Source organism: Myotis davidii, unplaced genomic scaffold (genome assembly GCF_000327345.1).
Source record: "Myotis davidii unplaced genomic scaffold, ASM32734v1 scaffold309, whole genome shotgun sequence".
Classification (NCBI taxonomy): Eukaryota; Metazoa; Chordata; class Mammalia; order Chiroptera; family Vespertilionidae; genus Myotis; species Myotis davidii.
The window spans coordinates 3,446,619-3,459,037 of record NW_006383013.1 but is presented as its reverse complement, the minus strand read 5'-3'; the positions used below and the strand labels follow the sequence as shown (position 1 = coordinate 3,459,037).

The window sequence follows — 12,419 nt, the reverse complement described above, 5'->3', positions numbered from 1 at the left end:
TTTTTTTTTTTTTTTTTTTTTTTTTTGTAGCTTTGGGCAGTCTGCCATCTTCCTCCTGGGTGGCCTCAAAAGAGATGAAGCCCCCACAGCCATGTTTATGCACAGCGGTGACATCATGGTAATGTCAGGTTTCAGCCGCCTGTTGAACCATGCAGTTCCAAAGGTCCTTCCAAGTTCACAGGGGGAAAGTCTGCCCTGCTGCCTAGAAACACCTCCCCCGGCTGTCCTCCCCAGGGACTCGGTGGTAGAGTGCTGCTCCATGGAGGACTGGCAGGTGTGCTCCAGCTACTTGAAAACTGCTCGTGTTAACATGACTGTCCGACAGGTACTGGCCACAGACCAGGACTTCCCTTTGGAACCCATGGAAGAGAATAAAAGAGGCATCACCACCGAAGGTTTCTGCCATCTGGACGACGAGAAGAGCCACGTAAAGCGAGCGAGGTTAAACCCTGACAGCTGAGACTTGGAGTGTAAATGACCATGCTGTTGTATTGCATTGACTTTAGCACCAAGACAAGCCAAAAACAGAGACAGGAAGAACTCACCTTGATCACACTGTTGCCTTGGAACCCATTGTGGCTAGTAAACTGACATCACATACATGCCTGCCTAACCAGGACTGGACCAGACAGGTGTTCAGTCCTGCTCAAGCAGTAATGTATGTGAAGTCCAAGGAGGTGTGACATTCCACAACAGCCTTCTCAGCCCCTGCCATTACCTCTGAGCGAGGTAGAAGTGAGTTTCCATGTCTGTGGAGTCTTTAAATATCTCACATTTTATTGATGGGAAACATAATAGCCCTCCTACCACCCCATCTAGTGATTTTATGATAAAATTGTGGTTCCATGAATCAACCATCCATCTCACTTCATTCTTCCAATTAACATCAAATCTTTTGATCTTCCATCTTTTCTGGCCTTCTTGCTGTTGGCTTTTAAATGCAATTTTAATTGTTAGACTAAAAAAGTCCAAGGATGTCCTGTAACTCTCTTCTCCGTGATTAAACTTACTCAATTTTAAATTAAAGATCTGTATCTCTCTTTGAGGGTTAGTATATCTGGGATTTGTTTTTTTCTATTTCTACTTGCTGTATTATTCTCACTGTTGAAGCCCTACCAAGCATGTCAAACTTGTGATCGGTGGGCCACATGCCTCATTTATGTAAAGGAGGCATGCAGCCTACGGGCTGCAAGCTTAACATGCTCTGCCCTAGGTATTCTTTGGGGCTGTCTCAGAGGAGAGACTATTCCTTGGTGTCCCAGTCACTGCTGTCTTTTTTTGGTTGCAGACAACTTGGAAAATACATGAAAGTGTGAGTTTTAATCTCTCTACCCTCACCAACTCAACTCACTATACCCTAAGCTAAATTACTGTACATTCCATTGGACCACACCATTTTACCAGTGTTGATGTGTGTAATGTGCACATGTACAGAAAAGGCTAGGTCTTTAATACATAATATATATTCAAAATTCTCTATAGTGAACATAAATTACTTTTGAAAAAGGCCTTTGTGATGTTTTTTGGTTTTGTGGGGTTTTTTAAAAATATATTTTTTACTCACCGTCACCCAGCTGGCAGAACCCAGGCATGTGCCCTGCCCGGGACTCAAACTGACCTCCTGGTTCATAGGTCGATGCTCAACCACTGAACCACGCCGCCTGGGCTTTTGAGATGTTTTGAAGGCAGGCACACACTGAGCTCAGCAGCAGCACCTTTGTAAAGTGTCCACCCACCTTTCTAAATGTGCTCTCCTCAGTTTTGTTCCCGTCTGAAGCCCTTTCAGTCTCTGATCTTCCAATTGCTTTAAAATATGTCTGGCTAAGATGGATCCTCTCACCTCTCTTGCTTATCTCGGAGCCTCTTGCCTGTTTCTAGCACCCAACATCGGGTTTTTCCTAGAAGGGTCCCAGGCCTTCAGTGTGACATGCACGTATTGCTGAACAGGCTCGGCAGGACTTGGTTCACATGTTCTAATATTCCCAGTTCCCTTTTCACTAAAATAAGCTGGTCGTATCCTTTTCTCTTTTCCCCTAATCTAAAAGGTTGTTGATTACAGTAGGGAAAAAAATAAAACCCTAATACCCTAAGTGGATTCGACTAAGACAAATTAGAATGGTAATGAGGCAGAAAGGAGCCTGGGGAATGATTATTGATCTCAGCGTGACGGGCGAGAGGAGCTAAGCAGGAAAACCTCTCACCTATTTTCTTCTGTTTCAAAGGTTACAGTGGGAGAAAAAGCAATGCAAGTCTATTTTCTTAGCCTGGGTAGTAAATCTTTATTGATACTCCTTTTGATCAACTATCCTATCCAAATCTGAGCCCTCATGGGGCAGAGTTTGTTAGGTCTCAATTTGTTTTATTGGTAAAAACAGAGTTCTTAATAAGATAAAATGATACTGTCGATGGAAAGTGAAATAGAGTGGTTATCAGGAAAGCTAAGCTTTAATAACACCTCCAATACCTATGTACCTTGAATAAGTCACTAAACTGAGGCCCAGTTGACCTTTTTTGAGCCACAATTACTATTTTTAAGACCCAGTTTGCTCGTCTATAAGGAGGTTTTTACCAAGTAATCCTGTATTACGTACCAGCTCTGCAATGCTATCATTTTAAAATGAGAAATTAATTTCAGATTTTAGATAAACAGCAAACAAAGCTACCCCATGGGCAAGATTTTTGGTAAGGAAATCAACCAAAGGATAGGAAAGGAAAACAAAATGAACTTTTTAGGAGAACAATAGCCAGTAAACATGTGAAAAGATGCTAAACTCACTAGTAGTTAGGGAAATATAAATTAAAGCTTGAGATATAAATTTCTACCCATTCATTTGGCAACTCCTCTATCATTTGTCTCAACTCCTCTATCACTCAAACCCTATTTTTATTCACCTCACTGTTACTGCACTGGCCAAAGCCACTATAATCTCTCAACTACATTATTGCAATACCCGCCTAACTGACTTCTTCCATGCTTGTCTCCACCACCTACTCTCATAGTTTGTTCTTAACATAGCAGCCAGAGTGAGGCTGCTAACACTCAAGACAGATCATGTCACTCATGCTCAAAACTTTCTAATGTCACTCCTCAGTTGGAGTTGAAGCCAAATCCTTTCAGTTTGCAAGTCCCTACCTAAGCTGACCTCCCTGTTTCCTCTTGGTTCTTTCACCAACTCCGTTCAAGCCGCACTTCCTCCTTGCTGCACCTCTGAACAGGCCCAGGACATTCCTAGCCAAGCCTCTGCACTAGGCGGTTTGTTTCCTTTGCCTAGAACACTCCTCAAGATTTGCACTCATGTCCCTCAAGGGAGGCTCAAATATTGACTATTCCAAATCTCAGTCCCACTGGCATTTCTAATTTTACCATATTGTATTTTTTTCATAATATTTATGACAGCATTCTACATAAGTGACAAAATAAGAAAAGAATGCTTTTTAAAAATTTATTGAAAGTATTACATATGTCCCCTTAGAAAATTATGCTTTTTAAGAGAATATGATAATTAGTGTTTTCTTCTACCAGGCTATGGGTGCCACAGGGATAGATGTGCCCTAGTTTTCTATAACAGTGACTGGCACATAGAAGTTGCTCAATACATATTTGTTGAATGGATGGATGTCCAGTGTTGGTGGGATGTGTGAAAATGGGCACCCATTCACTACTGTGAGAAGTAAATTGATAAAGTTATTTGGAATGTAAATTTATAAAGCTATTATCAGTGTTTAGCTAAATTTTGACCCAGGGATTTTAGGTATTTTCCCTATGGAAATGCCTAAACAGGGATACAATGAAATGTGTAAAAAGATGTTCATTATCATGTTGTTCATAATAGTGGAAAACTGGAAACAACCCAAATTTTAATCAGTGGGAAAAGGGTTATTTAAATTATGTTCATACATTCTATAGGATATTAATACAATGCAGCTCTTTACAAGAATGTACTGACATGAAAAGGGCTCCAAGATGCACTGGTTATTGAAAAACATGAAATGGAAGATCATATGTATAATGTAAAAACTATGTAAAACTATTATGAAAGTAAAAAAACCTAACAAGTAAAAACTAAACAAGACTATTTTCTGAATATGCACATACATATTTGTAAGGAAATGGGGGAAAGATACATCCAAATGTAATAGTTGGGAGAAGAAAGGTTGGGAGGTGATAAAAAGACTTTTACTCTTGATGCTTTTGTGTTGTGTGATATTTTTATAAGAACATATTTATACATTACAGAAATGTTTTAATTAGGCATAGAAAACCCTGTAAAGAATCATATCCTATATAATAAAAGGCTAATATGCAAATAGACTGAACAGTGGAACAACTGGTCACTATGACGTGCGCTAACCACCAGGGGGCATGCACGGAACATGGTGAGTGTTGGCTGCGAGGGATGGTGGAGCAGGTGGGGGCGGGGGAGCAGGGTGCTGATGGTTACTGGAAATTTTTTGCTCCCGCACACTGTGGTCCCAGCACTCACACCTGCTGCTGGCACCGGCCCCAATCACTCTGCGCCATCAGCAGGTGCAAGTGGAGCCAGTGCTGTCAGCACATGGGAGCAGGGCTGCGGCAGGAGGGGCTGAGCAGGGGCATGGAGGATGGGCCAAGACCAACCCCTCTACCCACTGCAGCCTCATGGCCCACAGTTCCTTTCAAGATGCACAAATTTGTGCACTGGGCCCCTAGTGTAATAAAAAATGGAGGGACTTCATCTTTCAACTCTGTAATTAGAGTTTCCTATTATAGATCAGATCTGATGCTGTGTTAAATGATGCAGAAAGCAACTGTTCAGCTGCTTCTACAGAGGCTTTAGTTCTGGTCTCTGGGTTGGATTCTGGGGGTGGGGTGGAAGTGGCTAGGGGGGTCCTCTACCTATACAGACAAGAGGACCAAGCTCCACCGTATTTTTGCATATCCTAAGCTCACGTAGCTTGCTGTGCCCAGAAACCTTGATCTACCTCTACCATGAAAATATTAGATGTGGGTTTTGGTTGCTAGGTCAGCCTTAAGGTGGAACCAATGTTTGATGGCCATAGTCCCCTAAAAAGAACCACTGGTCCAGGGAAATGGCTGGGCAGAAAGCATTGAAGGCCACACAGCCCCAAGATTTTTTATTTCTGTGAGAGTAAGAGAGAAGAACGGCAAAGCCTGTACATGTCCTGGGTGCACTATGTGTTCCCTGGTGTTAGTTGGTAACCATCTGTCCCCCACAGTGAGATGGGGCCTGCGGGTGTGCCCAGCCAGTGGTGGCTGTTTCCCTTTGTTCCCATCAGCAGCGACCAGTCACCAGCTACAGGCCCTACAGACGTTGCTTCTTCATTTTTAGAGGTGCTTAACGCCGAGGCTCCAGCCTCAACAGCTGGGAAGGAGTGAACAAACCATCTCCCCTGGGTTTCTGGCTATGCAAGATTTTTCTTCTCTCTGAGGATAGTCATGCCATATCTATGTCATTAACCAACTACTCCTGCCTTAGGAAGGGTCAAGTGGTGGAACAATTGCTACGGGGGTAAAAGAAATATCAGCCTCTGATGTCAGCAGCCCTTGTTACATAAGTAACAGCAGCTATTGAGCATCTGTGAAGCGTGAGTCACTGTGTTGTATGCTTGTGACAGGCATTGTTTCTGCCCGCAGGGCAGGTCCTACAGTGAGTAGGAAAAACACCCACATAAACAGGCTGTAATCTAGGCTGTGATGGGCCAAGTACAAGGTGCCATGGAAGGAGCACTTACCCCACAGTGGGTAGGAAAAGGCTTCCTGCAGGAAGTGACCTAAAAGCTGACAAGGAAGGAGCCACAGTTAGCTTCTCTCCCTTCTGTCTGGCAAAAGACCATTTATTACCTCTCATTTCAAGTGATCTTGTGGGAATAAAAATGTCTGGGAAAGTGAAGACTTTAATAGTTTATGATTCTGTACAATTCATATTGAGATTCATTTATTTTGTTCAAAGCCCTTAGCAATGTCTGCTATTACATCTTTTGTTCACTCTTATTATATGTATCCTCCACAGAATAAGCTCCCCAAGGGCAGGCATTTTTCTGTCTTGTTCACTGATATTTCCCTGACATCTAAAATGCTGCCTCGGCCTTCAGACCAAAGGGTCCCGAGTTCGATACCAGACAAGGGCACATACCTTGGTTGCAGGCTTCTCCTTGACCTGGGCCCTGGTCAAGGCTTATGCATGAGGCAACCAATCAATGTGTTTCTCTCAAATCAGTGTTTCTCTCTGTTCCTCTCTCTTCCATTCTCCCTAAAGAAAACAAACAAGCAAAAAAAACAATTGAAATATCTTCGAGTGAAGATTAACAACAAAATAAATAAATAAAATAAATAAAATACTGCTGCCTGACCTGCGTGGCTCTGTAATTGAGTGTCAACCTATGAACCAAGAGATCACAGTTCGATTCCTGATCAGGGCACATACCTGGGTTGCAGGTTCAATCCCCAGTGGGGGGCGTGCAGGACGCAGCCAATCAATGATTCTCTCTTATCATTGATGTTTCTATCTGTCTCTCCCTCTCCCTTCCTCTCTGAAATCAATAAAAATATTTTTTTAATAAAATACTCTTGGTACATAGTAACTGCTCAATAAAACATGTTGGATGATTGAAGAAAGTTTTCTTTGTCATACTCTTAATGTGGCATTGCATATCACAAAAGTCCTATGCAAATGACTGCAGAAAGGTAACAGCATCATTTTGCATATACATGTGTCCAAGCAACCTTTTCTGAGAGAGTCTCTGCTTATCCTAATTGGGAATGTGGCTAGAAAAGACATTTCCAGCACCCAAGTTCTCCTCCCACACCTATCAAATTACAAAAAGCAATCAAGGGCTGGAAAAGCACCCAGCCTCCCTGTGAACTAGAATCAGAACAGACCTCAGGATCACAGCACCGGCAGTATTTCCCTCTCCCATCCTCCCTCCCTCTCTGATATGGGCTTCCCTCTGTCTTCCTTTTGACTGGACCCTCTTGGCTGATTTCTTTTACACCAGGCTGCCCCCTTGTGGCATCTTCAGTCCCCGACCTCCCAGGTTGGTTGTGTGCAGATAGTTAACCTAAATCCAATTTGCGGGAGGAAAGCCAGCTTGGTATTCTTCAGGTCAGCTGTCTGCCCCCAGTCCAGTCAGCTGTGACCAAGGAGGCAGGGATACTTTCCTCTTCAAAAACAAAGGAAGGCCCAGCCAGTGTGGCTCAGTGGTTGAGCATCAACCTGTGAACCAGGAGCTCACAGTTCAATTCCAGGGCACATGCCTGGGTTGCAAGCTCGATCCCTAGTAGGGGACATGCAGGAGGCAGCAGATCAATGATTCTCTCTCATCATTTGATGCTTCTATCTCTCTCCCTCTTTCTTTCTCTCTAAAATCAATAAAAATATATTTTTAAAAAAACAACAAAGGAAGGACAATGGGTAAAAGGACAGGAAATGATTAGTTGAAGAAACTATCAGCATCCCTATTGATATTTATTGCACAGTTTCCCTTCTAGAATGAGGTGCTGGAGAATGTTAACCCCAGATCATTGGACCAGGAGAAAATAAAGGTGGGGCCTGTCCATGGCTCTCCCCAGTCCCCTTCACCTGAGCCTACTCCCAGACCCTCCCCCAAACAAATTCATCAGCGTCCCAGCGACATCTCCCCCTCTTATCACCTCTTGGGCATTGTTGAAAGGTTGGAGATGAGGGTGAGGCATCTGGTGCCCCCACAGTCCCATTGCTTTGTAGACCAGAGGCAATCGAGGCGCTTTCAGCCAGAAAAATATAATTTAAGGGCTTGGCATCTGGCTGGGAGCAGAGAGCTGTGTTGCCATGGCAATGCCTCGCTTCATTTAACAGCAGCACATACCTGAGTTTGGTCACATCCACACTCAGGCACGTAAAGCACCCTGTCAGCAGCCCCACAGCATGCACACGTAGCTCTGGCAGAAACCCTCTGCAGGAGCAAAGCTCACTCTCTGCCCTCCTACCCAACGCACACACGACACTTATAACCTTTCCTGCAGCACCTCGGCCAGTCACAGAGACACCAAGAGCACCCCAGCCAGCACTGCACTCCAGGGAGCTGAGGGTGCTATTTGAGTGCAAACCCTGTGACAGGCCCACATAGAAGCCTGCTGGGGTCCATATGCTTTTCCAACGTTCCTCACACTCAGCGTATCTTCATCTTCCTTTATGAATCCTCTCAGGAGGATGGGGGAAGGGGCGAGAGCAGTGGTGGCCCTGTGCACAGATGTTTCTGTTTTCTTGAGGGGACAGGGGTTTGGCCAACACCCTACAGGTACTTACCCAGAGGCCCCAAGCACCCAATGATGATGTTTCTGCCCCTCCCTTAACTCGGGCTGTGGTGGACAGGATGGATTAGAACAGGGAGGCATGAAGGCACAAGAATATTTATTGCAACGCTATCTGTAACTAAAAAATCTGAAATAGCCTAGATGTCCATTCACAAGGAATAGGTAAATAAATGGCTGCACATTTGCAAGGGAGAACTGTAGAGATTTCAAAGAGGTATGTATATAATCCGTATATATTCACATGAAAATAGGCCAGGATGTAAAGTGTGATCCTACTAGGTGTTTTACCATGAGTAGTTTTACCACTTATACACATGGATTTTTATAATGTGTGGGGAAAGGTCTGAGAAGAGTGGGATCAAGAGAGGGATGAGGAGCCCTAGCCAGTTTGGCTCAGTGGTCAGAGCGCTGGCCTGTGGACTGAGGGGGTCCCCAGTTCAATTCCGGTCAAGGGCCCGTACCTTGCTTGCAGGCTCGATCCCCTGCCCTGGTCAGGGAGTGACCTTGGTCAGGGAGCGTGCAGGAGGCAACCAGTTGATGTGTCTCTCTCACATCGATGTTTCTCTTTCTCTGTCTCTCCCGCTTCCTTCCACTCTGGAAAGCGCTAATAGGTTTGGCTTAGTGGGTAGAACGTCGGCCCACAGACTGAAGGGTCCCAGGTTCGAGTCCAGTCAAGGGAATGTACCTTGATTGCGGGCTGGATCCCTAGTAGGGGGTGTGCTGATGGATGTTTCTAACTCTCTATCTCTATCTCCCTTACTCTCTGTAAAATCAATAAAAAATATATTTAAAAAATAAAAATCACTGGAAAAGTATCCTCGGGTAAGGATTAACAAGAGAGGGATGAGAAGAGCCGTTTCAGTAATCCTCTGTTGCATAACCAACCACCCTAAACCTAGTGACTTAAAATAACAGTATTATTTTTCCAGACTCTGTGGGTTGACTAGGTAACGCCTGCACTGGGTTCCCCTGAGCTCACTGACGTGGCTGTCCTCAGCTGGCGATGGCTGCCAGCCGGGCTCCTCAGTCTACATGACCTCCTACTGCAGTGGGCTAGACCGGCTTCCTTAGAGCTGTCCCAGCAGCACGACCTCAGAGGGCCGAGACCACACCTGCCACATTCTGTTGGTCAGAGCACGTCAGAGGTCAGCCCAGTCTCGAGGAGTGAGAAAACAGACCTCTATCTTGGTGAGATAGATTGCAATAGGCCTATATATTGGGATGGGAAGCATTTGTAGCCTTTAAACAAATGACCATGGGCACCCCTCACTCTTTCTGTAATCCTGTACTTTGTGCTCATGTGCCACTCTAGTAAATATTTAAAATAAATGAATAGGTGGATCTAAAAGACATGAAGGAGTGATGAGGATTCTGTTGACACCTAATTCAGTCGAAGCTGACCTTAAGGTTACTAATCTGGAATACTAAATTGTGGCAAGCTTTAAAAAAAAAAATCAACTGTGAGGAAATGTAAATTGGGATGCCCAAGGCTAGCGATGTGATGATGTTGACTGGTGATATTGTGGGCAAGTAGCATGACATCTGAAATAGACAGATATGTTATTACTGAGCTGTGAAAATGGATGACAGGATTTTCCATTCTCTTCTGGCTCTCTGCCATCGTTTGAGGGTCATTAAGTTATTTGCAACCACATCCCCATCCATAAAATGGAATGATTCTTTATGGTATGGTCTTTGTGAAAGAGGAGTAATGATTTCACATGTATATGGTATTCTTGTAAAGATGGTTGGATCCATCAGCATTGGTGATTTAACAAAACAGTACCTATCCAAAGGCTAGGGAAAAAAGACCAGCTAAAGAGAAAATAAAACCTCAGTCTCAAAATGCCATGGGTGAAGCATCTCATTTTCATTCTGTCCTGAGGAGGGAGGGAGGGCCTGGTATGTGCAGAGCACTGTGCAAAGTACCAAGTTAATCAAGAGTTCCCAGGAAACACAAGGAGAGGCAGAAGACTAAAACTACTGGGATGCCAACCCCACAGGGAAGACAGAGATCATGTGTCATGTTTGGGATAGGACCACAGAAGCCATCACTTACATTTTATTCTTTAGAAGCAAGCAAGTCTACCCTGGCTGGGTAGCTCAGTTGGTTGGGGCATCATCCCTATGTGCCAAGGTTGTAGGTTTGATCTCCAGCCAGAGCACCTACAAGAATCAACCAATTAAGTACAACAACAAATCAATGTTTCCCTCTCTCTGTCTCTTTCTCTGTCTCCCTCCCTTCCTCTCTCTAAAATCAATTTTAAAAAAGAAGCAAGCAAGTCTGGTCCAGAAGGGAAATTAGGCTCCATCTCTTTAGGAGTGTGTCAAAGGACTTGTACATCTTTCTTAAAACTACAGAGCCCTCCCCTCGCCAGTGTGGCTCAATGGTTGAGCATTGTCATATGAACCAGGAGGTCACCGTTCAATTCCCAGTCAGGGCACATGCCCAGGATGTGGGCTTGATCCCTAGTGTGGGGCATGCAGAAGGCAACCGATCAATGATTCTGATCATTGATATTTCTATCTCCCTCTCCCTTCTTCTCTGAAATCAATAAAAATGTATTTAAAAAATAAATAAAAACAACACAGAGCCCTCAACAAAGGAAAGTGACTGGGCTTTGCCACACAAGCCAATCGAGAGTTGAAGAAGAACTCATTTGTCTAAGTAGCTTTTATTAAAAGCCCACTAATTGCTAGGCATCATGCTGGGCATTGTGTATAAGATCCTTTCATGCAGGGTCTGTCCTTTAACCATGCCCCTTCCTTTGAGGCGATTCCTCACAGGCCTGCGGGAAGTGCCTACCCAGAGCCCTCAACCCCTTCTAGTCTGTGCTCTGAGCACCTAGGCCCCCAGGAGTCTCTTTTCAAATGGCCCAACCTGCTCCCTGGGCCGGTGGAGTCCTCACCGCTCATCCTCCTACCAGTGTAGGTCCACAGCAGCTGCTTGTGGGCGTGAGGAGAAAACTTGGCCCCAGAGGCTGGAGTGTCCACACACCCGGTGTGGGCCAGCAGCAGGGACAGAAAGAAACGGAGGATGAGCTGGGAGGGTGAAAAGAGGTCAGTTGTCAGATGCATGGAGGTCAAGGTTCCCACAGCACATCAGGGCATTTCTTCCTAACTTGCCAGTGCCCTTGTCCATAATCCAGCAGGTCTGTCTCAGACTGTGTAAGGGACTGATGGGAGTTGGGATTTGGCTGCCCCTGGGACACCCCTTCTCGGAGGTCAGGGACCAGCAGCCTCTCAACAATATTCAGTGGGGCACCACTTCTGAGCCCAGGCTTCCCTCTAGTGACCAGTCCGGGGACAACAGCCAGAAGCTCTTGGCCGCTCTCCCAAAGGGACACCTCTTGCAGAACCTATTCTCCAGGACACATAGCTGATCCTGTTGTTCTTTGCTTAGAAACCTCAAAAGCAAAGCCAGCCGACATTTCCAAGGCCACTCAGAGCCAGCTTCTGCCATGCGCCGCCCCCACCACACACACACACACACACACACACACACACGGGGCCACCACCTCCTCCCACCACCTCTGCTTCCCGATTGAATACCCACCTGTGCTTAAGCCCTTGCTCTTCACCAACACCATACATGTATTTCGTGCCTCTCTTCTTTTGCTGGTGATAAACTGCCCACATTTTCCCAACAAACTCTTACTCCTCCATAATGACCCACTTCATGCTCCTTTGTGGCTTTCCCTGGCCCCCTGTGGGTTCCCCTGACCACGTTTGTGCAGAGTAATAGCAACACAGATAGTGCACTGAATGCCAGCCCCTCAGCTGAGGATTCAAGAAGCATTACCTCATTTCATCCTCGCAATAACCCTAAAAGCGAGGAGCTTATCATCCCCCTTTTAGATGAGGAAACAGAGGAGACGGGTTGGTCACGTGTCCACCGTCACATGGACAGCAAGTGAAAGAGCACTGTGGTCACAAGTGCTCTCTCTTGACCTCAAGCTACCTTCTCAATGGCAGCTCTTGTTTCCTGCCTAAGAGGACGTCCGGGGAGAATCCTGTCCTCCTGTCTCTGAATCCCCAGCGTGGAACACAGCGCCCGTGCCTGGTGTTTGGACAGCTCTCAAGCTATCGCCCGAACTGATGGCTGACTGGAAGGGTTGGCTTTGAA

General features: G+C 45.3%; 1 protein-coding gene across 2 annotated transcripts in view; it reads left to right on the top strand.

Annotated features, from left to right (window-relative positions):
- Nucleotides 1-1,053, top strand: part of ALKBH1 (alkB homolog 1, histone H2A dioxygenase) — a 22,090-nt gene extending 21,037 nt beyond the window's left edge. For both annotated transcript variants that reach the window (XM_006778833.2, XM_015558036.1), the window contains exon 6: nt 31-1,053. In XM_006778833.2, the coding sequence (XP_006778896.1) occupies nt 31-460 (430 nt within the window). In that variant the 3' untranslated portion in view covers nt 461-1,053. The remainder of the gene's footprint in view (nt 1-30) is intronic.
- Nucleotides 1,054-12,419: the final 11,366 nt, after the last annotated feature.